The sequence below is a fragment of the Antechinus flavipes genome, chromosome 2, assembly GCF_016432865.1.
Source record: "Antechinus flavipes isolate AdamAnt ecotype Samford, QLD, Australia chromosome 2, AdamAnt_v2, whole genome shotgun sequence".
Lineage (NCBI taxonomy): Eukaryota > Metazoa > Chordata > Mammalia > Dasyuromorphia > Dasyuridae > Antechinus > Antechinus flavipes.
In genome coordinates, this window is record NC_067399.1 from 160,197,261 (window position 1) to 160,225,207 (window position 27,947).

The 27,947-nt window shown below is 36.8% G+C and overlaps 1 protein-coding gene across 3 annotated transcripts in view; it reads left to right on the plus strand.

Moving 5' to 3' along the window:
- Window positions 1–25,036, plus strand: part of DZANK1 (double zinc ribbon and ankyrin repeat domains 1) — a 137,574-nt gene extending 112,538 nt beyond the window's left edge. For 2 of the 3 annotated variants that reach the window (XM_051975865.1, XM_051975867.1), the window contains 4 exons: window positions 3,703–3,783; window positions 7,410–7,537; window positions 23,649–23,723; window positions 24,184–25,036. In XM_051975865.1, the coding sequence (XP_051831825.1) occupies window positions 3,703–3,783; window positions 7,410–7,537; window positions 23,649–23,723; window positions 24,184–24,349 (450 nt within the window). In that variant the 3' untranslated portion in view covers window positions 24,350–25,036. The remainder of the gene's footprint in view (window positions 1–3,702; window positions 3,784–7,409; window positions 7,538–23,648; window positions 23,724–24,183) is intronic. The other variant, XM_051975866.1, reaches the window with a different exon arrangement.
- The last annotated feature ends 2,911 nt before the right edge of the window (window positions 25,037–27,947 follow it).

Consider the following 27,947-nt stretch of genomic DNA (forward strand, 5'->3'; position numbering starts at 1 on the left):
TGCTCATTTCACTCAGCATCAGTTCACATAAGTCTCTCCAGGCCTTTCTGAAATCATCCTGCTGGTCATTTCTTACAGAACCATAATATTCCATAACATTCATATATCATAATTTTTTCAGCCATTCTCCAATTGATGGGGATCTACTCAGTTTCCAGTTTCTGGCCACTACAAAGAGGGCTGCCTCAAACATTTTTGCACATACGGGTCCCTTTCCCTTCTTTAAGAATCTCTTTGGGATATAGGCCCAGTAGTAACACTATATAGCTAAAAATAATTAACCCAGCAAAATTGAGTATATATTAGTAACAGGGGGAGTAATGGATCTTCTAAGCATTCCTGATGAAAAGACCAGATTAACATAGAAATTTAAATTCAGAGAAGTTAAAAGAAACAGAAAGGCAATTATGAATGACCATTAATGACACTAACTGCTTATGTTCAAATATGGGAGATGATCCATGTGTCTCCTCTGAACCCTATCATCGTCAAGGGTTATAGAAGAAATATATTTAGACAAGGTCTGAGAGTGATTCTATTATGTCTTGATGGTCTTAAGAGAAATGTAGAAAAAGAGGGGAAGAGGAATACATTGGGTTGAGTTGGCCGGATGAGGTAGAAAGTGAAGGACAGAGAAGGAAATTTAGGAAAAATTTTCTTATCAGAATATGCAGGTGGATATCTATATAAACAAGAAAAGAGGTTAGGGTTGCAACTGACACTTCAACCTTATTGTCATCAGAACTATTTAAAGGAAAGAAGAAAACACACACATAGAGTTTGGTACAGAAATACATTTCACTCATTTGGGAAATAGGAAAAAAGTGGGGAGGGGGAATTAGAGAAGCTAGATTAAGGAAGGAATCAAGTTTTAAGCAGAACAGATTCTAAAATGTACAAAAATATTTGTAGCTATTTTTGAGGTGGGCAAAAAATGGAAAACTGAAGTGATGTGCATTAATTGGGAAATGGCTGCACGAGTTATAGTATATAAATGTAATGGAATATATTGTGCTATAAGAATTAATAAAGAGGGTGGTTTCTGAGAACCTTGGGGAGACTCATATGAATTAATGCAGAGGGAAGTGAACAGAACCATTGTAATTTATACAATGACAACAATAAGCTAAAGACATATTACTTTGAAAGAATTAGAAAGTCTTATCAGTGTAAAAAAACAACTGCCTTTCCAGAGGACTAATGATGAAACATGCTATTATCCTTCTAATAGAAGTAAAGGATTTAAGAGTACAGAATGACACTCATTTTTTTTTTAATCTAGCTAGTGTGAAAATTTGTGTTGATTAACCCTACGTGTTTATAGCAGATTCCATTTTTCTTTAGTTTACAGTCAGTGTTAGGTTGATAAGGTTAAGTATTAGACTGTTGGAAAAATAAGAAGGTAGATTTTTACTGATTGAAAAAAATACAGTTTATAAAAGAAAATAATCAGAGCTTAGTAATTATGGCAAGGGTGGGGAAGTGAGTGAAAAATTTATATGGGGAAAATTGATTTTGAAAATAGTTATTATAAAGAATTGGGAAACTACAGATTTGGAATTTTAAATATTAATTTAGGTTAAGAAAAGATTCTGTCAATTCTCAGATGAAGAAATTGAAACTATTTTTAGACATATGAAAATATGCTCCAAATCATTATTAATCAGAGAAATGCAAATTAAGACAACTCTGAGATACCACTACACACCTGTCAGATTGGCTAGAGTGACAGGGAAAGATAATGTGGAATGTTGAAGGGGATGTGGGAAAACAGGGACACTGATACATTGTTGGTGGAATTGTGAACACATCCAGCCATTCTGGAGAGCAATTTGGAACTATGCTCAAAAAGTTATCAAACTGTGCATACCTTTTGATCCAGCAGTGTTTCTACTGGGCTTATACCCCAAAGAGATACTAAAGAAGGGAAAGGGACCTGTATGTGCCAAAATGTTTGTGGCAGCCCTGTTTGTAGTGGCTAGAAACTGGAAAATGAAAGGATGCCCATCAATTGGAGAATGGTTGAGTAAATTGTGGTATATGAATGTTATGGAATATTATTGTTCTGTAAGGAATGACCAGCAGGATGAATACAGAGAGGACTGGGAAGACTTACATGAACAGATGCTAAGTGAAATGAGCAGAACCAGGAGATCATTATATACCTCAACAATGATACTGTTTGAGGATGTATTCTGATGGAAGTGGATCTCTTCAATAAAGAGAGCTAATTCAGTTTCAGTTGATCAAAGATGGACAGAAGCAGCTACACCCAAAGAAAGAACACTGGGAAATGAATATAAATTACTTGCATTTTTGTTTTTCTTCCCAGGTTATTTATACCTTCTGAATTCAATTCTCCCTGTGCAACAAGAAAACTGTTTGGTTCTGCACACATATATTCTATCTAGGATATACTGTAACCTATTCAACATGTAAAGGACTGCTTGCCATCTGGGGTGGGGGTGGAGGGAGGAAGGGGAAAAATCAGAACAGAAGTGAATGCAAGGGATAATGCTGTAAAAAATTACCCTGGCATGGGTTCTGTCAATAAAAAGTTATTTTAAAATAAATAAATAAATGAATGAATAAATGAATAAGAAAAGATTCTGTAAAGATATTTAAATACTTATGTTCTTATCATTTCAGGCATAGTACATATGCAAAACTGTATTGTCTGTGTCATCTGATATTGTAACAGAACCACTTAAAATTACAAAACAGCTGAATATGATTATGATCTTTTTTCCTTCTCTGTGCTTTACCCCTTTTTCGTTTGAATCTTTTTTTAATTTACTAACACTATCAGAGATCATTCATAGTCCCTTTTTTCCTATAAAGACCCTAAATAAGTTCCTTTCTAACTTTAAAATGTAAAGCTCTATTTTGTAGTGGTTAAATGTAAACCCAAACCTTGTATCTACAAAGACAATGCTGATCTTAGGGAACGACTCCTAAGAAAGAGACTGTTCTCTGGTTAGCTTTTTATTACTTCTACCCAGTTTCCTCTGGGAAACCTCAGCATAAAATCATGTTAGCATTTCTATAGATTTGAGTCAGAGGATTCCCCCAGATCCTATAGTGACAATGAAAACATGGTACAAGATAACCTTTATTTTAACCGCAAAGAAAATGCTACAAACACAAAAGATTTAAAGGATCCCATAAATAATTCAAGTTCAGATTTTATAACAAACCATTATATACTAACCACTTTAATTTGCTTGCCCACAGCCATATCAGTAAGGCAATGAGTCAGAAAGATCTGAGTTCAAATCCTGCTTCAGACAATTAGTAGCTGGATATCTTTGGGCAAGTCATTTAACTTTGACTGCCTTAGTTTCTTTAGCTGTAAAATGAGGATGATGATAATAGCACCTCCCTTGCAGAGTTGTTGTGAGAGCAAAGAGCCTATATTTGTGAAATGTTTAGCCCAGTGCCTGACACATACTAAATAATTAATTCATGCTTATTTCCTTATTTCTTTCATGCCATCAAAATCTCAGCTTCTCTATCAGGTATTTGTGGTTCCATGTTAACTTGCCAAAGTTGGTGATTGAAGTAAATCTATTTCCATAACACTTTAATCTTTAAGCCACTGACTCTTCAAGAGGTTTGCTCCTAGGATTGAGCCTGAGATAAAGATTGGAAAGGAATAATTCAGAAGAGACTGTTTATAAACCATCTTCTGTATTTCTGTAGCCTGAAAGTAGACACCTACTGAAGGAAATAAGTCTAAAAGGAGATGGAAGAAGCTTTGTGGTTGAACAAATGCTTGATGAAGTAAGTGTAATAACAATAACCAAGACCCTCTTCAAAACTGCCAAATATACTGCCTCCTGTTCAGTTGTTTCTGATAACATTTTTTTCAATGTTTTTTTAAGCTCATGTGTTAAATTTAAAAAGCTGTTTTAATATGGATCTAACCACTAGTTAAAAACTTTAAGCTAAACGTTACCTACTTTCAGTTTTAAAAGTATAGTGTTAATAAGTACAGTTTTAGAAAGCGTAACATGTCTTTAAAAATAGATTTGCTGATTTGGAACTATGCCCAAAAGGCTATCAAACTGTGTATACCCTTTGATCCCAGCAGTATCTCTACTGAGTCTGTATCCCAAAGAGATCATAAAGAAGGGAAAGGGACTCACATGTACAAAAATGTTTGTGGCAGCCCTTTTTATAGTGGCTAGAAACTGGAAACTCAGTGTATGCTCAACTGTTGGAGAATGACTGAATAAGTTATGGTATATGAATGTTTTGGAATATTATTGCTCTATAAGAAACAATCAGCAGGATGATTTCAGAGAAGCCTGGAGAGATTTACATGAACTGATGCTGAGTGAAATGAGCAGAACCAGGAAATCACTGTACATTGCAATAGCAATATTATATGATGAGTTCTGATGGATGGATCTTTTCAACAATGAAATGATTGAGGCCAGTTCCAATGATCTTGTGATGAAGAGAACCATTTACACCCAGAGAGAGGACTGTGGGAACTTAGACTGGATGACAACAATACTATGTCACTTTTTGTTGTGGTTTGTTTTCATCATTTTTGTTGTGGTTTGCTTGCTTTTTATTTTCTTTCTCATTTTTTTTCTTTTTGAGCTGATTTTTCTTGTGCAGCTTGCTAAAAGTAAAAATATGTATAGAAGAATTGTACATGGTTAACATATATTGGATTACTTGCTGCCTAGAACAGAGGGTGGGGAGGAGGGAAGGAGAACAGTTTGGAACACAAGGTGTTGCAAGAGAGAATTTAAAAATTATCTTTGCATATGTTTTAAAAATAAAGCTATTTAAAAAAAATGATTTGCTGAGTAAGGAGTGGTTATGGGGAAAAGGGAGTACATAGTGAGGTAATATAGAAAATTGAATTTACTGATGGTTTTTTTAATACCACATTAATTTTCCTACATACTCTCCCTCTCATCCACACCTATCTCCAGAAATTTCTCTTTTTTTATTTTATTTTATTTTTAAAATCTTTTTATTTTCAAAAAATATGCATGGATAATTTTTCAACATTGACCCTTGCAAAACTTTATGTTCCAAATTTTCCCCTCATTCCCCCCAACCTCTTCCCTAAACGACAGGTAATCCAATATATGTTAAACATATTAAAATATATGTTAAATACAATATTTGTGTGTATATATATATATACATATATATATTTATACAGTTGTCTTGCTGCACATGAAAAATCAGATCAAAAGGGGTAAAAATGAAAAGAAAACAAAATGCAAACTTTTTATTTTCAAAACATAGGTATAGATAATTTTTAATATTTACTCTTGCAAAACTGTGTGTTCCAAATTTTTTCCCTTCCTTCCCACCACCCAAGTAATCCAATATATATTAAATATGTGCAATTCTTCTATACATATTTCCACAATTATCATGCTGTACAAAAAAAAATCAGATCAAAAAGGGAAAAAATGAGAAAGAAAACAAATTGTAAGCAAATAACAAAAAAAAAAAAAATGGAAATATTATGTTGTGATCCACACAGTTTCCACAGTCCTCTCTGTAAGTAGATGGCTCTCTTCATCACAAGATCATTGGAACTGGCTTGAATCACATCATTATTGAAAAGAGCCAGGTCCATCAGAATTGATCACATAATTTTCTTGGTACTATATACAGTATTCTCTTGGTTCTACTCACTTCACTTAGCATCACTTTATCTAAGGCCTCTCTGAAATCATCCTGTAGGTCATTTGTTACAGAACAATAATATTCCATAATATTCTGTGATGACCGCGTATTTAAAATCAGCCGGAGTCAGGAATTCAGGTTAAGGGAAAAATCTTCAATCTTTATTTTCAGTAGAGGTGAAGAAGGATTGCGATAGCAATATGGGCAGCTGTGACAGGAAGCCAGCCAGCAGAGGGGGATCAGATAGCAATGAGAGCAGCTGTGACAAGACACCAGCCAGCAGTCTCTCTTTCCGCTTCCTTTTCCACTCCTCTGCCTCCACCCATCAAAAACTGCATTTCCTATACAACACATCAGGACTTGCACAAAGAGTGGGAAGGGACCATTCTTTCTCCAAATATATATATTAATAAAGTATAGTCCAATTACTATTTAGCCTCACGTGCTTGGGATCTCAGTGCATCACCTCAAGCCTCAGCCCATTACAATATTCATATACCACAATTTATTCAGCCATTCTCCAATTGATGGGCATCCACTCTGTTTCCAGTTTTCTAGCCACTACAAAGAGGGCTGCCACAAACATTTTTGCACGTGTGGGTCCCTTTCCCTTCTTTAAGATCTCTTTGGGATATGTCAGTAGAAACACTATTGGATCAAAGGATGTGCACAGTTTGAGAATCCTTTGGTCATAGTTCCAAACTGCTCTTCAGAATGGCTGGATTTGTTCACAATTCCACCAACAATGTATCAGTGTCCCAGTTTTCCCACATCCCCTCCAATATTCGTCATTATCTTTTCTTGTCATCTTAGCCAATCTGAGAAGTGTATAATGGTATCTCAGAGTTATCTTAATTTACATTTCTCTGATCAATAGTGATTTAGAGCATCTTTTCATATGACTAGAAATGGTTTCAATTAGTTCATCTGAAAATTGTTCATATCCTTTGACCAAGAAATTTTTCTTGTAACGAAAAACAACAGAACTAACCCAAGAACAAACTTGTCAATATATTATGCACTTATAGTCTCCTGCCTCTATTCTAATAAAAGAGAATATATTTCATTATCACTCTCTGAGACTAAGATTAGTCATTGAAATTAATATTCAGTGGCTTTTGTGTATTTTTAGATTTCATTACTATAGTTATGTATATTATTCTTTTCTTTGCTTCACACAAATTCATGTATCTTTCCACATGTCTCTGAATTTCTCATATTTGTCTTTTCATAAGGCATAATAATGTTCTATTATTTCATAAACCAGGATTTGTTCAGCTAGCTCTTCCTTTATAAATGACTACCCTTTGTTTCTAGTTGTGTTTTTTTTCCCTGACACAAAAAAACTGTTATGAATGTTTTGTTATTTACGGAACCCTTCTGTTTTTACCTCTTTGGAACATATATACCTAATGTAGGATTTCTGGCTAAAAGGACACGAATGAATTCCAAGTTCATACTTTTCTAAGCACAACTTCAACACCTGCTCTGAGGGTTCTTTGTAAAGAAAGGTTACAATTTTGACTCATGATGAGCCAGGAAACCCTCTTTCCCATAACTCGAGGAATTGCAAATAATAATACCTTCTCTATTTTACAGAATCAATATTTGTTTCTTCACACTTCTAGATCACCTATAAGTCTAATCTCAACTCTTGAAGTTCCTCTCCTTTAGTCCATGTTTTTTACTAATTTCTGCAATCACTCTGTTTTTATTAAAATTATCTCTTTTTCTGTCCATTGCAGGGAGCTGATCCCAACTGCACCAATAATGAAGACAGACCTTCTTTAACTGTGGCTGTTTTAAATAAGCACCATGAAGCAATACCAGTTCTTCTGCAAAAAGGTGCAGACATTGACCACCAGTCAGGACCGTAAGTAATCCCAACTGAATAGCATCAGCTAGAGTATTTTCATTTTTTTTAGGAATGAACTACAAATATTCTAGGACTATCCTTCAGCATAATGAAAAGAAAACATAATCCCTATTCAATTTAAATGATTTAAAGATGTCTTAAAGTCACTAGATCATTGAAAGTGTTTTCTGTCCATACCTGTAATCTCATAGGTACAAGGAACTTCCCTCCAGTAGAGCAACTTCCTCATCTTAACATTACCTGGAACATTGAGAGGTTGAGGGACTGGTCATACAGTCAATCACACAGTGCTTATGTGTCAATTATACATACTTGAACCTAGAACTTTCTCACCACAATGCAAATTTTCTCTTTGTTCCACCAAACTACTTCCCTGTATTGAAAGGGTTATTTTCTTTAATCTTCCAAAATTGATTAAAAAAAAAAAAAAAAAGGACCATTGGTTTACCTATTTTCAGTGGGTTTTCCATAGAACTCAATAATTGAACATTAAAACAATAAAACTATCCTTAATTTAAATTTTAGTTGGTAAATTTAATTTAAATTAGCTCATATTATTTTATAGCCTTCAAATATAAATATAAATAATATCTGAAGAATAAAGAGAATAATCCTAAAATTTTATTAAGATTTTTTCTGGTTATGGTTTCACTGGTACAGGGAATTTATGGTGAGGAAACTCCTATAATTCACTCAGCAGTTGTTTTATAATTTATAGTCTAAAGAATTGCCTGGCCTTTAAGAAATTAAGTGATTTGTCTCAGATCACACAACCTATATGTAATATCAAGGTTTTAATATTCATTTTGCATCTTATAAAGGAGGCATTATTGTATGTCTTAAAATGTGAATGAATAGAGTACAAAAAGAAATCAGGAATTCTGGGTCCTGTTCTCAGTGGTATTGCTGATGAACTAGATAATTTTGAGTGTATCACTTATTTGTCCTAAATTCTCCATCTAATCTATGGCAGGAATATCTGCTAAAAATCTAATGTTACTCTCAGCTTTCTCCTTCTATTTTTCCCTTACAAAATTTTTTTCAGAATATAGAGTGGAAAACTCCAATTTTGAATACTGCTTCTTATACTTTAATGGGTTTATGATTTTTTTGGTTTGGATACTCCTGCTGGCACAAACTGAAATATATCCAAACTCTTAGCCTATATTAGTCTTGTCCCTATCTTCCCATAAAGCCAAACAAGCTAAAAGCCTCCTAATAGCTTTTAAAAATTTTCTCTTAGATACTGTTGCACAATTCAGGCTTTCTATCTGTTCTTGGTATATTACCAGCTCCTGTTATATATGTTTATACTACTTCTCACATGCATGTTATTTTAGGTGATAGGTTGTTGCAACAGGGCATCTTTTTTAACACTAGCAAATATCTTTGAGCACCTATCTCCCTAAATGATGTCTCTTTTGATGTTCATACTTAAAAAATCAGTAAACAAAATTATTTCCATGGTTACACATTTCAGTGAATCTTGTTTCATTTTACACTGGCATGGAAGACTCATTGTTAATGGAAAGCTTTTTCCATCTTCTTCTTCTTTACCAAATATTTGTTGATAATCAACAAACAATAGATAGAGTTTTTGTGTGTGTGTGTGAGTCAATTGGCATTAAGTGACTTGCCTAGGGTCACTTAGCTAATAAGTGTTAAGTCAATATCTGAAGCTGGATTTGAACTCAGGTCCTTCTGACTTCAGGGCCACTATGCCATCTAGTATGAAATTTTTTTCTTGTATAGTGAATACACCATTAAATCATTTGGGTAATAATGATAATGTAATCTACTATAGGAAAACAGCTATAGAAGTCTACATGTACCCTTCCTGTGTTTTCATCAAGAATATCCTAGAATAGGAATCAAAATTCATACTAAGTTAGAAGGAAAGAAAAGTGGGACAAATATGGAGTGGATTTATAACAATTTCAATCTGACCTATTTGAATAAATTGCCCAAAAGGAGAAGTGGATAAAAGAAAGGACATCAATTATGTTTATAACAATTTCATGCAGAAATTTAACCAATATAAACAAATTTCTGTAATTGAGAAACCTGGGACTTAAAAGCCACATTAGTCAGCAAATACTTTACATATATGCAAAGTGGAGCAATATGGCAGCCAAAGACACTGCCCATTTAGAATATGACAAGATCATAAAAGTTAGAGCTAGAAGGGATATTAAAGGCCAACTTTCATTTCCTGGAGGAGGAAGTTGAGGCACAGAGAAATATAATGATTTATTCAGAGTCACAGAGCCAGTAATATCTGAGGTATTATTTGAACCCTGGCCTTCTGTGCCCTATTCACTTTACTATGCTGCTGCTGAAATATAAATTCATTTATAAATTCTTATTTAAAAAATGATGGAAGATTATAAAGTTCTTTGGCTGTCCCTCATGCCTGGAATGCAGTCCTTCCTCCCCTCTACTTAGCTTCTTTTCAGTTCTGACTAAAATTCTATCTATAGGAAGTCTTTACCAAACCTCTCGATTCTAATGGTTTCCCTCTCTTAATTATTACCTGTTTATCCCATACATAGCTTGTTGGCTCCCCAACTCTGAGCTTCTCAAAAGCAATGACTATATTTTTCTTCTTGTTATATTCCCCAGCCCTTAGTAAAATACCTCATACTTAGTAGATGCTTCATAAAAGTTTGTTAATTGACTGACAGGGACCCAATTGAGCAAAGTAATAGGAAGACATTTAGGAATGAAATTTGAAGGAGAAAAACAAACAAATGCAAGATTAAAAAAAAGTTACAAAACTTATTTGTACCTATTGCTTATTGACAATAAAAAAAAAGCATTTAATCTGATAAAGCAAAATTTCATCCTGAAAGCTCACTCCAATAAATTCTCTCCCATTTGTAAGAGGAGCAGACAGGTGAGCTCTCCTTGCCATGATCTGCAGAACTCTAAGCCACTTCCAGTGGGCTTTCCGTTCTCTGCCTCAACCCAGTGTTTGGTGCCTTGGGATGATACATACTCTCTTTGTCCTACTGTCATTACAGGAGTTGATTAAGGGTTCCCCCCCAAGGTTTACAGCTCTTCTCGGGGGGCTCTCCTTTTATCTGTGGCAGAAGAGATGCTACAGTCCCCATCCCTAGAATCCAGGCCCTCCTCCTAGCTGAGAGCACCAAAAGTTAGGAGATAAGTCTATGAAAATGCTGCCTTCCTAGGAATGGACATCCCTGAAGCATCTATATTCTTTCAACATAGATATTCTTTCAACTGGCTTACCAGCAGTGGCTCTAGGTTCTATAGATCAGAGGGACTCACCTGTTTGTCCCCATTACAGATATTTATGTCCAAAATGTACTAGATGCCTTGAAAGAGATGTTGATAAGCTCATTCAGTGACCCACTGGTAATTATTATCAAGCAAAGGATGAAACAGGGAGATATATGCTTACCAAAGGTGTTCTCTTCTGTTGAAGAAGAGATCCACTGCAAAGCCCAAGAAGGAGAGAACCTCTTTCTAGACAGAGAGGTCCTTCAGATGCTCCAGTTTGTGAATGACAGTGTGCTGATTGCACAGAGTGCTACAGAACCTCCAAAATCCATAACTACACAAGAGGTTGGCCTAATCATCCACATAAGAAAAGCCAAGTGGATGAAAAATGCCTCTTGTCCAGACTGTAACATGTAGTTGAAAGGCAATCTGGAGAGAGAATCTATTTTGGATACACATTGGTCAGTCAGTTGGGCCTGAACTGAACAAGAGGAGAGGAAATAGCTAAATTCTAACTTTTGAGAAATTGCAAGGTTTTTTTAATGACCCTAAGTTTTTCCCAAAAATAAAGTCTCCTCTTCTTGATACCAATATTTTCCCAGTGTTGTATGCTGTGAATTATGAACTATTACAGTCCCTAAAAATTTTTGAATGTCACCCTCAAAGGAAAATGGAGAGGAATATAGTGGGCATGAACAAATCTGTTACAAACACAAATTAAAAAGCAATGTAAAGACTATTACTAAAGAATGTATAGTCTGAAGTGGTGGGCTAGTCAGTGGGAGAAATGAGGTATGACAGACTGGCAATACGTGCACTCCACTGACATCCTTGTGGTGTCGAGAGAATTTTCAGAGTTCCTGAGCCACACTGAATGGACTCTTATAATGAAGTGAGATGAGGCTATTGCAAGAGGTGCATAGGATGGGATCTGAATTATTAGAAGGAATGCCCACATCATGGAGATCAAAGACCTGTTTTAATAATTTTTGATTATTAAGATCAGTGGGCAGTTCATTCTCATAAGGAGTTTTATAGAAATGAAAAACAGATGTATGAGGCTGGCCCAGGTATGCATAAAGCCTGGGACTTGGGTGACAGCATACCTTGGCCACTGTGCATCCTTGTGGGAACTATTGTCATCTCAGTCATGTAGTTTTAGTTTGTAATAGCTTTAGTAATATTTAACATTTGGAATCTCCCTCTTCTTAAACTACCTTGAAAATCAATGCCTGAGTATCTTTAAATGGTATCATTTTTAGCATAATAAGCCAAGGACATTAAAATAATTTGTTACTAGAATGGAAATGTTTTTCTCATGTGAACTGACTCCTAAATAGCATCCCCATTTCTATAAACTGTCCTCCTAGTGTATATGCAACTACCCTCGTGCCTAAGATTACAAATAACTTTATCTTGATCTTTCTTAGTGTTCAAATTAATTTTAGCCTCTTTTCCAGAATGATTTTTTTCTATGTGTGAATGTGTGTGTTAATGATTTCTACCAAATAGAACATCTATATCAGCAAAGTCTTCTAGTATAGGGCATAGAATATGGACTCTAGACAGATAGGACCCATCTCTGATCATTTAGTATTTGTGTGGCATTGGATGAATCATTCCTCTGGGCCTGTTTCCTTGTCTTGATCTAAATTGAAGTGAGGATGAAATCATCTCTGAACTTTTCCAGCTTTAGATCTATGATCTTACTATATTATTTTATCAAATAGCAGAATATCTTAACTAGTTCTTGAAGATTTATTATACAGTAATTGTCTTAAATGTTGTTAGCCTTTTATCTTAAAAGTACTCTTTGAATTCTTTTGTCAGTTTCTTTTTTAAAGGCTAATTGCTAAAATGTTATTAATAGCATTTTTTATACTGGGCTTATGTATGTATTTTTCTAATAGATGATTCTGATTTTATAACATTATTAAACTCTGTTGGCCTAATGTACAATGGTAGTCTTTATTAAAAGAAACCTGATCATAGAACTATGTAGAAGCACTTTTTTCACTAAATATAAAAGTTCTGTAACACCTCTTAACAGAGGTGATGTTTGATAAACTACATTCTCCAATTTTCCATATTTGTTTTAACTCCAGAGTCAAAATAATGAGTCAAAAAATGAGTTAAAATAATTTTTCTCTCTTTTTTCCCAAATTTTTTTTTGTTTAATTGAGATTTTTTTCCTTAATTGCTAAGGTTTTCTAGGAAGAAATTTACCTTAATCCACCACAGTTCTTAGATTCCAAAGATATTTTGGTTGATATAAGCTATACCAGCTTTATTGGACTAAGCACACTATTTAACATAGTATATAAATAGATTGGAAGCTGTCTTTGGATCCCCAGTAAATTGATTAGTAGATCAATTTACTCTTTCTGTATAAGATTTTTTAATGTTTCTTCTAAGTATAATAAATATAATAAATCATTATGATAATGATTTATCTGCATTTTACAAAACTCTTACAATTCTTATTGTTATTATCATGATTGTTATTGATTTGATTCAGATCACATTTAGGTGAAGGAGTAAAATGGAACAAGTGGCCTCTCCCTGAGCAAAATAGAAGATTATCTCTCTTCCTATCCCAGTATCTCAATGAAGGCAGGTTAAATAAATAAATTAATGTATAGATATACTAATAAATAAATATCAAATCTCATGCTCTCCAAGATTACAGAATGATGTACAGTGGTTAATGTTATTTAGGATTTTTTTTTTGGGTGGGTGGGTGAATTATGTTTCTTTTTCAAGATAATGATCACTGGCAAATAAACATTTGCATTGTGTTCTTCTCTCACCCACCTGCCAGACAGAGGGAAGCACAACCCAGGTTACTGCCTACAAGTTAGATTTTCCACTGAATAGGTTGGCAAACTGCAGAGTGCCTGCTTGGAGTGTTCCATGGTTTTGTGTTCTAGAATGAATCTCTGCACCCAATGGAAATTGCTAAGGAGAAATACATGTTCACCAGCAAAAATGAAGACACTTAACAGCAGCCTGCTTTCTTTTTTTTTTAATAGCCTTTTATTTATAAGTTATATGTATGGGTAATTTTACAGCATTGACAATTGCAAAACCTTTTGTTACAAATTTTCCCCTTCTTCCCTCTACCCCCTCCCCTAGATGGCAGGATGACCAGTAGATGTTAAATATATTAAAAGTATAAATTAGATACACAATAAATATACATGATCAAACCATTATTTTGCTATACAAAAAGAATCGGACTCTGAAATATTGTACAATTAGCCTGTGAAGGAAATCCAAAATGCAGGCAGGCAAAAATAGAGGGATTGGGAATTCAGTGTAATGGTTCTTAGTCATCTCCCAGAGCTCTTTCGCTGGGTGTAGCTGGTTCAGTTCATTACTGCTGCATTGAAACTGATTTAGTTCATCTCATTGCTGAAGATGGCCAGGTCCATCAGAATTGATCATCATATAGTATTGTTGTTGAAGTATATAATGATCTCCTGGCCCCAGCAGCCTATATTCTTACTAAATCATAATTTCCTCTAGAAAAAGTAAAACAGAGACTTGATTGAGACTTTTAGCCAGACAACTTGAAAAAAATGACAGGAAAGTAGTATTTGCTTGCATAAAGTGCACACAAATCTCAGTTCTCAAATTTACCATATTCAAATATGCTAACATTTGTGTCTCCCAGTGAGTTAAAATAATCTCTCTCTTTCTTCTTTCCCATATCTTTTTGTTTAATTGAGGAGAATTTTTCCCTTGATTGGTAAGATTTTCTAGGAAGAAATTTTCCTTAATTCACCATGATTCTTAGATTCTGAAGATAACATTTGATTGATATAAGCTATACCAGCTGTGTTGGGCTAAGCACACTATTTAATGTAGTATGTCTTTGGATCCCCACTGTTTACATAGTGTTGTGTACTTCTCATTATGGCCTTAATAAACATGCATTTAATTGAATCTCCACTAAATAAGAGATACTCTCCAGAAGACTTAAGGATACATCACATTTCTACAGTCACTGTATTCTAAAGTATATTTTATCACAGTACAATCCAGTTATTTGAAGAGTATTGCATGAAATCAGTAGTAACCAAGAGGGAATTAATACAAAGTATTGACAATTACAGAATTCTACTATCACATTTCAGATGCTTATAATGTCACTATTGAGAGATTCTCACAGCAAATAAGATATTATTTAAATCTAATCATCAGTTCAATCCATATTGTTTATAGAACACTTAAACTAAGCTGTGAATGGACTCAAATGAAATAGATAGCTGTGCTTCATTTAACTTGCAATCTACTGGAAGAGACCAATTTATGCTTATCAGTCCAAATGAGGGAAACATAAGCATATATAGAACCAATTTCAGTGTTTCAGAAGGAATACATTAAAATTATAGGTAATCAAGAAGCTGAGAAAGATGAAGATGAAAAAGATGATTTGAATGACTGGAGTGATTAAAATAAATGGTATTATGCTGAGAGGAATTATTTTTAAAAGCAAATTTTGAAAGAGAAAGGGTTTTGTGGCAAATGTAGTAGCAAGGAGAAAACATTCCAGCTTAACTAAATGATGTGTATAAGAGAGCAAAATATGAGGAGTGGCAAGTAGTTTTACTTGACAGTCCCAATCTTAGAATGGAAATGGAGACTAATTTATAGTAGCAGGTAAAGAAAATTAAACTATTAGATGGCATTTGTATGGTAAGGTTATAGAGAAATAACAGCGGATAGAATTTCTTTTAAAAAATAACAAACATTGGAATTTCCAGTGGATAAGGTAAAAAGAATGTGAGAAGAACTATTTCAATCTTAATTCTTTTAGGGTATGGCTATAGATAAGTCAGCCAACATTCTTAGAACTTTTATTTCCATCATATTTTGTAAAATGTTAAAGCTGAAAAGGCTTCTTTCTCTAAGGTACCAATTCATGATCAAATAGTCAAATATAAACAGAAATGCATGAAATAAAATATAGAGGATTACAAAGAAAACCAAATATATTGAAATACAGTATAGTTAGCATAATATTTTTTAAAATGAGTTCACAAGTTCACTTAACCTTAGTGAAATGTAAGTTCACAGGTTACTCTAGTGCAACACCCCCATTTTACAAAAGGCAATTGGCGTCCCAGATAGGGGAAATGACTTGTTCTGGCCATAGAGGAAGGATCATTTAACCTTCTCTGAAATTGAGACTGAGAATCAGATAGTGCTCAAATTCAGATTCACAGATTTAGAACTGAAAGTGCTCAGAGATGACTGGGCAGAAGAAATAGAGACCCAAAATTAGTGTCAGAAAGAGCACTAGAACCCTCATGTCCTGACTTTGAGTCCAGGGATTTTTCAGCCAAATTATTAAAATGTGGATTTCAAGCCTATCTCCTAGGAACTGACTCTCCCAGACCCATAGTGCCTGATTTCATTGCTCAGGATAAGCAGCCAAGTGACTAGGTCACCTCAGTCCTGCATATAATAAATAGGGGCATGATAAGCATTTATTCCTTTTCTCTTCCCTTTCTTTTATCCCATCCTCAGAGACAGCTGAAAACCACTTAGATCTGAGGAATTTTTCTTTACTCTTAATAAAATATCCCATGTTACTTGTAGTGCCTGTGGCTACTGAACATTCCCCTCTGAAAATACCGGACACATAGTAGACAATTAAATGTGGTTGGTTGATTGACCCACCATACCTTTACCACAGGTCTATTGCCTAACATCTCAAGTTTTCAACCATGAAAATATTGATCAGTATGAGTTCTTGTACTCCAACTTCCCACCCTCAGCCAGGAGAACCCTGGGAACTGAAGCTAGCCTCAGATTTCTTTGCAGATAGTCACTGATAAATCAATCAAATAAATTAACTAAATTGTGGAAGTTGATCATAGTAGAAGAGTTAGTCTACTAAAAGAAGGCTTCAGAAAAGATAACCTTTTCACCAGACACTATGAGGAAAGTGAATCTTCATTGTAAAGAAGGAAACTCCCAGAGGCTTTGATGATAATGGATTTTTAAAAAAGTCATCCAAAGCAAAAAACCCTTAACTGAAAAATATCCCCAGATTAGAGTTTTGCAGCAAATAAGAATATTCAAAATTCCTTCTCATACCATCCCTCATTGTGGTTGAGATAGGACATAAAATTATAATCTCTTAATGGGGTAATAAGAGGCTGATTTGGCACAATGGAAAGCACCACCATAAAACCACAGGGTCATAAATTTTATAGCAAGAAAGAGCTTTAGAAGCTGCATGGTCCAACTTCCTCTATTTATGGGTTAAACAAACCAAGGCCTTGAGATGTGATGGCTAAGTTTTTAGAGATAAGAGGGAAGTCTAATGATCTAGCCCAGCCCTTTGAAAATGTAGACATTTCTGCTGCCTAGCACAATGGCTATTACCTGGACAATCTTGAATTTCCTCTGGTAAAGCATAATGGGCAAGTGGCCAGCTACATGACTTAATTCTCCTTGACATCTAGAGTTTTAGCTAGCTAAGTTAGCTAGCCAATGGACATGAATGATAGAGGATTCCATGACTCAAAGGACTAGACAGAGATTCCACCTGGAATCTGCAGAAGCACCAAGTCAACAATACTTTGAGACGTCTTGTGATCTCATCAATATAGGAACATCCTGTTAAAGGTGACTCCCTCATCCTGTGTGACTTTTGTCCATGTTCTTTTGCAAATCCTCCACAAAGATTCCTCCCAACATGCTGGAGGGGGAAGGGGTTTACATTGTGAAACTGATTGACATTTTAAAATATTTTTATGCCACTGATGACATGAGGCTTTCAAGATTCAAGGAGAAAGGTCTCTGTCTCTATCCAGACTTCTTGCAGTAGAATATTGGCTCACTCATGAATATATGAAAATAGTTTAACAATGATTCTAGGCTGTCTCTGTATTGAGTATAGGGTGTCAGATATGTTTGAATATACTTTCACTCATTTTATTCCATTTAATTACAAACTAAAATATAAAAATAAAAGGCACTTGGTGGTCTCTGCTACTAGTTATATGAACTTAGCAAAGGAAGCCAAGTATCTCAGCATTTCAGCCTCAGCTTGCTTATCTATAAAATGTAACGCAGGAATAACTGATTTCCATGATCTATTCTAATTCAAAACTCTGTACTTTTTTTTCTTAAGACACTAATCTCACCTTTTAAACCTTGGTAAGATAGATTGAATTAAACCAAACTTTTCTCTTTAGTAAATTTCACATTTCATCAAAACATCTTGGTCTGGTAAATCTTAGGACATCTGGTACTGGCCACAATATCCAGAAAGAACCGACTCAGCTTTCTCATGGATTGCTTTTTATCCATATTTCTAACAACTGAAAAGTTGAAGCCTCCTACAAGTGCTCCCAGGCTATAATGTTCCCACATGCCACAGTGATTATAGACGATATCATTGAGCATCCTTTGGAAGGATGTTTGTACCAGCAATATGTGTTTTTGATTTCACGAGCCTATTTTGACAGATGAAAAGTAATGGTTTAATGTTATTTACTATATGATTAAAATTTCATTCCTTCTCTTCCTTCCATGTATCAGAGCAGGAACATGTTCTATGGTTCAGTAATTCAGGATATTATAGAAGATAGATTAAGTGACCTTCCCAAGAACTCTCCAGTAGTTTCTAAGGTTGAATTCAAAATGTAGATCTTGAGGACTAGTCAGTACTTGTAAGAAGAGAAAAGGATACTGAAGGGAAGGTTGGGAGCAAAATGGAGATCCCAGGATTAATTCAGGAACAGGATTATGGCAAGTTATAAGTGCCTAGCCACATGACTCCTACAGAGAAACTCATATGTCCCTACATATAGTGACAGCAAGGTCACTAATATAGGCCGAACCAGCCATCCTAAGAGATTGCTGGATTTGCTTCATTCAGATCAACTAAGAAGAAAATCAAAGGTAATGAGGAATTTCTGAATAGTTTTTCAAGGCTGAACATTAATATCTCCAATGAATATTGATGTCCCCTTAAAAATGAAAAGAAAGTTGGGGGACAGTGGAGCTCTTGCCATCCACCGTCCTAGGGTCCTTTGAGGGGTGCCTGCCACACCTCTTGTGTCACGGGAATGCAGGGGCATGGTGTGGGTATATTGGAAGGAAGAGGAAGTTTTGCCCATGTACCTATTGTACAGAAATGTTAGGTTTTAACCTAGCTAAGCCCACACAATTGCAATAGGGGTAAGAACTTGCTCTAGGATTCCAGCAGTAAAAAAGGTGCATGTGGATCAATCAGCATTTATTAAACATTATGTGCCAATCACTGTTTAAATTTCTTGCAGCCTGAAACCTAGGGGAAACCGTGGAGTGAGTACCCAGCTCTCCAAGGACCAGGGCCAACAGGTGGTCTAGCATAAAGAGGCAACTTTTTTCCATGGGGGAGCCCAAGAGAAGGCTTTTCTGGGAGGGGGAGAGAATAGGGTAGGAATCATCTTCATGGTATGTGGCTGAACTAAAAGGAAAACAAGACGGTAGAAGGGAAAGATTCCAGGAAGACAAACTGAAGCCAGTGACAAAAACACGTATTTGAACAGAAAAGCCCATTTACAGTCCAGATGACATTTGGCTAACTGACCTAGAGATGATCACAAAGGGATGTGGGGAGCAGTTAGGGATGGCCAAAGTGAACCCAAGAAGAAACAAGGTCCAGTCCTTATATGGTTACATAAAGCAATAGTCTCCAAACATCATGCATCCCATCAGTAAAAAGGAAAAAATATACCCACATATGTATATATTTATAAATTATATACATTCACTACTATGTTAATATATTTTTTAAAATAAGCATAAAAAGAGATTAAAATGCTCATAGACTCGATAGTAAACCACTGGAGTTTATTCATTAGAGCAGTCACATCATCAGTCCTGTTCTTGAAAATCCTTTTGACAGTAGTGGGAAGGATGGGGGAGCAACTCCCAGGAGGCCGCTGCAGTGAGTAAGGATAAAGTCTGGATTAGGGCGGTGGTTGTGGGAGTGCAGAGAAGTGACAGTTATGGGCAATTGTTGGGGTGTATGGGAGCATTGGGAAGGACACTGAGACCTCAGAGATTAGGCTGGTGATAGCTGACAGGGAATTTAGGAAAAGGGAGTAGGGGGGAAAATATGAGATCTGCTATACAGATCACAAATATCTTCTCATCTTGGACTACTCTGTCCCACATATTTTTGGAAGGGAGAGGAAATTTTGCTTGTACATCCACAGGCACCTAAGTGTCTCAGCTTTTAACCATATGTTGGGGGGTCTACACAAACAGAGAGTGAGGAAAGGCCTTTGTTTGGGAGCCAGAGGAGGGGGGATGGGTCAGAGTCAGCACCATCATCTGCCAGACGCTGGCCTAAGTGCCCCAAGAAGGCTCAAGATGTGATGGGGTGACAGGGGATGAGGTTTTACTGGAGACGAGGCCCATGATTGGCCAACAGCAGAAGGCTGCAGGTAACCCGTCTTCTACTCCTCCACCCTGGGGAGGGTCAAGGCACAGCCTTCCGGGTAATGGGCCCATTCTGACCTTCAGCACCGTGTAGCTTCTCCTTTTGTTGTTTCCCTAGACTGCCTCTGCTAGTAACATCCTTGTAAAGCACCCGAAGGAAGGAAGGGAGCCTTTTCAGAGACAGCGTGCTTTCCATCCTTTCCCAAGAACTGCACCAAGGCAGCATTGGTGGCAAAAACTTGGACCTGGGTTCAGATCCCAGCCACGCTGGGCCCTGGGCAATCCCTGACTCTCTGCGGGCCTTGGGCCTGACATGGGACCCTTTCCAACCAAGTCCTGTTTGGTTTCAGAGGAGAGAAGGGAAGGAACAAGAAACCCAAAGGGTACCCACAAGCACGAGTTCTGTAGTACAAGAGAAGGAGCAGGGCGACCAGAGGCAAAAAGGAGGGAAAATCTAAGGACTTCACGAAATGTGTGAAGTATTCCTGTACTTCTGTTCAGGCGTGTCCTTCACAGGGAGGTGATCTTTTCTTTTGTGATTTTCCTTTCCCACTGTTTTTTGTCTCCACATACATAGGTCATGTTGCGTCTTGGAAGGTGGGGATAAAGTGATACTATAATGCTCTATTTTATTTGCCTACAACTGGTATCTTTAGAGATAATTTTTTTCAGGACATGAATCTGTGGCCTTGGGTTAATTGGTTTAGCTGGTTTAGAGCAGCTTTTCAGATGGTTTCAATAGACTGAAAGTCTTATCTGGCCTCTGAGTTTTAAATAGAGACCATAATTCCATTCACATTTCTCCAAATGATCCAGAATTCCTTCTATTAATCCTAATTGGCATGTTATACCTGAAAAGAACCAAGATGGACTGTGGCAACTATACTCACTAGGCCTCCCCAAAAGCTTGGTCCATTGGCAGCCATCTTGGACTGTGATGTATAGATCACCATGTCTTAATGGAAATTGCCATAGGGTGGTTAAGAGGAAGAAATGAAACTAAAATGGGGGGGAGGGGGGAGGGGAGAAAACTAGGGCTTTTTCTAAATGGGTGAAAACTGTTTTATAACATATGTACTTGAAACATTGCAGTTCACAACAGACACTTATAGAGGAAAATAGTAACCAAAATGACAAGCATAAAGAAACTCAATTCCTACTAAGTTTATTTCAATTGTCTTATTCCTAGGAAGCCTTCTAATTGATTTCCATAGGCATTGATTTCCTTTTAGTCCCTTGATCTATTGATCAAGATTTATTCTCATGATAAGTCAATCCTACAAGATAAACTCACTTAAGTCTCTTAAGTGGTTTTGCCTCTGTCAGACTGGCAAAACAATATGCATTAAATCAGATATAAACATCTATTAAGCACCTACTATGAAATACCAAGGACAATCCCTGTTCCCAAAGTATTCACAGTCTATTAGGAGACTCAACATGCAAACAACTACATACAAACATGTTAAATATAGGAGTAAACTGAAAATAAACAGAAGGTGCTACAATTAACGAAGATTAGGAAATGCTTTCTGTAGAAGGTAATATTGGGGCCAGGATTTAAAGGAAACCAGGGAAACTCTGAGGAGAAAATAAGAAGGGACATTCTAAGCATGGAGGAACACCAGTAAAAATGTGTTGAAGTTGAGAGACGGAGTATCACATTCAAGGAACAGCCAGGAGGCTGGTGTCGCTGACAAAGTTATGTGTGCCAGGGAGTATAAGGTATGAGGCTGGAAAGGTGGGGGTGGGGGCAGTTATAAGGACAGTTAAAAATCTTTGATCCTAGAGAAAATAGGGAACTCCGGGAGTTTCCTGAGTAGGGTAAGTTACACAACACTTTCAGAAGATCCCTCTGAAAGCGGAATGGAGGATGGACTCGAGGTGGGAGATCATCCCTCGGCTGCTGCTGAGGGCCTGTACCAAAGTGGTGGCGATGGCAAAGGGAGGGGAGAGCACATATGTGACTGATGTTACAAATAATAAATATATAGAAATCTGGCAGTTCCAACAAAGTGGCCTCCATGAACTCATACCAGAATTGTTCTACATGTGCAATCCTGTCATAAGATGGGACGGTGACTCTCCAGTGGTTGGGGGGCAGAGGTGATGTCTCCCACTCACTCCCCTTCCTCTTCGTTTCTCCTTCAGAGATCGATAGAGAAGGTTGTGGGTAACTTGCCTGGTAAGGCAGGAATGGGATGGGGTGTAGGGAAATGGGAAAAGAGGGTGAGCTTTTCTGCATCCTCTCCCCTCTGCCCAAATGCCCCTGAGAATGCCAACAGCCCGAGGAAAGAAATGGGATCTGCTTCCTGAACTAAGCAGGGGCAGGAAACGGTGGTTGTGGAAAGAAGTCATGCTCTGAGCCTTCGCCTACAGCATCCTTGGGCCACCGGCCTGTGGGACCGGGGCAGGGACTTGGGGCATCCTGGCTCTAAAATCCAAGCCAAGATTCTAGTGTGATCCTCTCGTGGTCTGCTGCTGACGCCATTTCCTGAGAAGAGAGTGAACAACAGCAAACACCCAAGCAAAGCTGAGGAAAAGAGTGATAAAAAGTTCAGAGACAAAGCCGGGAGGGACCCGTGATCCCTGGTGGCAATATGGGGCAGAGACAGAGCCGGAGTCCAGGAGTCACTAGTCAGGGGCCATCCAACAGTGAGCCCCAAGCCCTTACCTCTCACTGGAACCTGCCCATCTAACCTTGTGAGTCACGCGAGTCACTGGGGGGCTGCTGGCGTCCTCTCCCCCGCTGGCAGCCCCGCAGGGGTAGGACAGGCGGAGCCCCCAGAAAGAGAAAGGGATAATCCCCATGGACTCAGACGTGAGGTTTTTCTGTGGCCTGTACTGGCTGCTTTGAAGCCTTGTGAGCACAAGTGCTTGTACGGGAAGCTTGCAGGGGGTGCTATCCTGGAGTTCCCAGGCTGCACTTGGGCATTGACAGATAAGCTATAGAAGTAAAAAGTTCTCAAAATATGTAAGAGTATTTAGGTATGCGTTTATATATATATCTTGAGAGAGAAAGATGCACGTAAATATTCACACACACACACACACACACGTGTATATACCTGTGCCCTTCATTTAAGGAGGATGTCTTTGATACAAAAGTCATATGTGGTTATTATTGATTAAATCTACATTTAATTTTAGTTTAATAAGATTTCTCTTTCTCTCTTAAACTTAAACTCATTCATCTTCACAGCGTCTCTATAAGCAAAGGATAAAGGAGGACACTGATAGGATCTTCCACAATTAGTGAGTATGTCAGTGGTGGAGTTTGAGGTAGAATCCGTGTCGGTTCCTAGCATCACGCAGTACCTACCCATTAGTGCCCATCCTCTCCTTACAGTGTCTGTCCCTGATAATACCGAAGCCCTGGTCGGGAATAAGCAGACTCTCCTCCTCTCAACAGGCTGGGAAACACAGCTCTTCATGAAGCATGTCTGCTGGGGCCAGAAGGGAAGAAATGCGTAGCAGCCCTATTGAGGTAAGTTATTGGGTCAGCTCCTGGAGCGAGGGAAGGAAAATGTGGGCACAGAAGCAATCCTGCTGAAAAAAAGGACCTAAAAGGGGTTTTCTCGGAATTGAAAAGCCTCCATTGTAGAAAAAGCCCTATGTTACCTATTAGGCCACTGAGACACTGGATTGGCAAATAAAGAACTTTCAAAGGCACAGTGAAAGCACTGTTACTCATCTTCAGAATACTTGGATTGCCCAAAATTTAGAATTGTATTTTTATATCAATGCATTCCCTCAAAATGAAGTATAAAATGTACAAATCCTTATGCTTTTCTTTATTTACCAAATGCACACATATTTCTTAAGTCAGATACATTCATACCTCTATATGAAAGCCAAATGATTGAGTTCTATGAGATGATGAATATAGCTAACTAGATGACCTTTTCCTAGGCCATTTCCACTTTCATATATTATTTCATTTGCAGATATAATGCGAGTATTCGAAAGAAAAATGAAGAAGGAGAATCAGCATATGATTTAGCTCTGAAGATGGGGAATGATGAAATTATCTCATTATTTGCTGCAAAACTTGATCAAGGAATCCTAAACCAACATACCCAATCTAAGAACCTCAGTCTCAAAGACTTTTGATCCTATTTCCTTACTCCTGAATGCCAGTTTGACTTTAATTAAAGAAAATTGCTAACACACCACATTCTCTACTAATTTTGAAAATTTTTCCAAATACATGCAAAGAAAGTTTTCAACATTTACATATACAAAACGTTGTATTCCAAATTTTTCTCCCTCCATCCAACCTCATTCTATAGACAGCAGGCAATCCAATATAATTTAAATATGTACAATTATTCTAAACATATTTCCATATTCTTCATGCTGCACAAGAAAAATCAGATCAAAAAATGACAGAAAAAATGAGAAAAAACAAAAAAAAAGTGAAAATACTAAGCTTTGATCCACATTCAGTCTTCATAATTCTCTTTCTGGATGCAAATGCCTCTTTCCATAACAAGTCTATTGGATCAATTTATTTTTAATTTAATTTAATATCTTTTAGTTTTTATTTAATTTTTAATTTAAGTAGGTTCAATTTAGCCGGTTAGGACATTGTATGTTTATGAGAATTATTAAGGAGAATAGAACCAAGATAAAAAGCCATTCCCTATTTATTCCTTATTGTAATAAATACATCTATACTTGCTTATAAACCTGAAAATTTTTTCTGTTATATTTATAAACAATTTATGTCAGATATTTTTATTTAACCTTTAGCTCTACAAATCATGTTTGAATAAATTATTATGTAGCAATACACAATTTTGTTTCTTTTTTGGATATTTCAATTTGTGGGTGATCAAGTAGTTCAGAGAGCCCCCCAACTTTTTCTAATGGGATCTACTTTTGATTTCCAATGATTTGATGACTGGGGTGAACGATAAGGACATGGAGCATAGGTACTTAAGCTCTTTTCTGCTGCTTCTCCCAGAAAACCTTGGGAAGAGAAGTGGTTCAGTGGCTACCATCTGGGACAACAGCTTGATGGAAATCTTGTGTAAAGTTAATAAAAAATAAACGCCAAAAAAAAAAAAGAAGGATGAATGTAATGACCATGTATTTAAAATCAGCCAGAGTCAGTCAGGTTAAGGGAAAAATCTTCAATCTTTATTGAAGTGAAGAAGTGAAAAAGGATTGTGATAGCAATATGGGAAGCTGCGACAGAAAGCCAGCTAACTGAGAGAAATCTGAGCTGAAAGGCCGTCAGTCCCTCCTTCCCCTTCCTTTTCCACTCCCCTGCCTCCACCCACCAAAATCGTCATTTCCTATACAACACATCAGGACTTGCACAAAGAGTGGGCAGGGGGCCTTTCTTTCTCTAAGCATATATATTAATAGAGTATGGTCCAATTACTATTTAGCCTCATATGCTTGGAACCTCACTACACCAACTTGAGCCTCAGCCCATTACAGATGAATACATTCCTAATTTGATGCACCTGCCTTTAAAATACATGGGTAAGATTTCATTTTTTTCATTCTAGATATCCACAAATGTTTCTGCATCTTAAATTTAACCATCAGATGATATCCCACTCCAAGATCCTGGTTCTGAAATTCTCTTTGGCCAGTTCCCTGCCCCTACATTTCTCCCAGCCCCTCACTTCTCTCCCTATTCTCCCAGTAGATCACCATTCTGATTCCCCTTGCCATCATCCAGCCTGAAATCTTTGGAATTCACTTGATTTCATCAATACTCTAGACCCCTTCAACCTGCTATTACAAGCTACAAATCGATAATTCCTATGGAATTGTCCATTTCCCTGCCAGGGAAATTAGTTTTCTCTAAAAGGCAACAAAAGTATCCTTGGAATTTAATTGGCCTTTGTCTCTCTTGACCCAGACTCCTGGTGACCTGGGGATACAAAAATCCAGGTGGACACAGGGCCCTCTGTACCCACAGGTACACCTTTCCAAATGGGAACAAGGGGGCTCACATCCAGAGAAACTCTGCTGTACCCTTTCTGTATGAGAGCAAAGTAAATCTTTTGTTAATCATCCAGCAACGGATGAGTGACTCATTTAGTTCCAACATTGAGTCTAAAAGAGGCATTGCTAATTAACCCAAATGAGATAATATTTGTGAAGTTCTTAGCATAGAGCTATAAATGTTTATGCCCTTTCTCCCTCTTTCTTTTGACTCATTCCTCCCTCCTTCCCCATTAAACTGGCCCCTATCGCCTGCTTTCTCTGTCTCAAGCTTATGGACTCAAGCTATCTTTCTGTTTCTGTTATTCAAACTCGAATCTGCTCAGTAATCTTTTTTCTCTGCTCTGTAGCATCTGCTCCAAACCTTTTCCGCTCCAAATCTTAACCCAGCCTTCCCACTCACCTCCACCCACCATCAACTTGAATCCCTACCATCTTAAGCAGATAACCCTTGCAAACATCACACACACACACACACACACACACACACACACACACACACACACACATATTCATTTGATATCGGATATTTGATCAGGCACTCTACTAGTAGCTAGAGAGACAAAGGCAGAAATTAATTAAATCTCTGATTTGAAGGAGCTTAGATTCTTTCCAGGAAGACAATGTGTGCATACATTAAAATGAGAATAAATAGGAGATAATTTGCAAGGGCTAGAGAAGGAGGTAATAGTAGCTAGGTTGGGGATCAGAATGGGAAACAGCCTTTGCTCTGAGCTTTGGATGAAGCTGAGGAGATGAAGAAGCTGGAGGTGAAGAAGAACATGGCAAAGATATAAAGATGGAACATGAAGTATGTAATGTGTGAAAAACAGAAAGGAGGCCATTTTGGTGGAATTGTAAAGAAAGAAAAGGAATTAAAAATGAAGGGCTTTAAACACTAAACAAGGCAGTTTGTATTTGATCCTACAAGTCATAAGGAACCATAGGAGTTTATTGAAAAAGTAGGATAACATCATCAGACATGAGTTTTAGGAATGCTTTACTCTTCCTGCTTCTATTAATCCTCCTTCTAGGAAGACCAACCTATCTCTGTCTATTCCACCTCTGCAAACTTGCTCTATTTCTTTTTACTCCTGACTTTTCCTCCTCTGTCTATAAACATACTCATGTTTCCCCATCCAAAAAAAATTGCTTCCCAACATCCTTCCCTCCTTGAGCTAGTGATTCCATCTTCATCATCCCTTTTACTAGCAAACTTTTCTAAAACAAATTAATCTGATCACACACATTTATAAAACACTTACTATGTGTCAGAAATTGGGCTAAGCACTATGGATTCAAAGAAAAGCAAAAATATAGTCCCTAACCTAAAGGAGTTTATATTCTAATAGAGGAAGTAACATTCAATCTTATCTATACATGTATAAGTGTGAATATATGTGCATATAGCAGATGATACATATAAAATAGTCTTTTTTAATATAAATAGAATTTTATTTTTTTCCTAATAATTACATGTAAGGACAATTTTCAATTCTCATTTTTTTTTTTTTTTTAGATTTTAACTTCCAATTTTTCCCCCTTTTTCCTTCCTTTCCCTCCTCTCAAGATGGCAAGCAATTGATATAAGTTATGCATGTGTAATCATTTAAAACACATTTCCACATTAGTCATGTGGTGAAAGAAGAAACAAAACAAAAGGGAAAGTATACACAAACATACACACACAAAGTTAGTAAGCTTCAATCTTCAGTCAGACTTCTTCAGTTCTTTCCCTGAATGT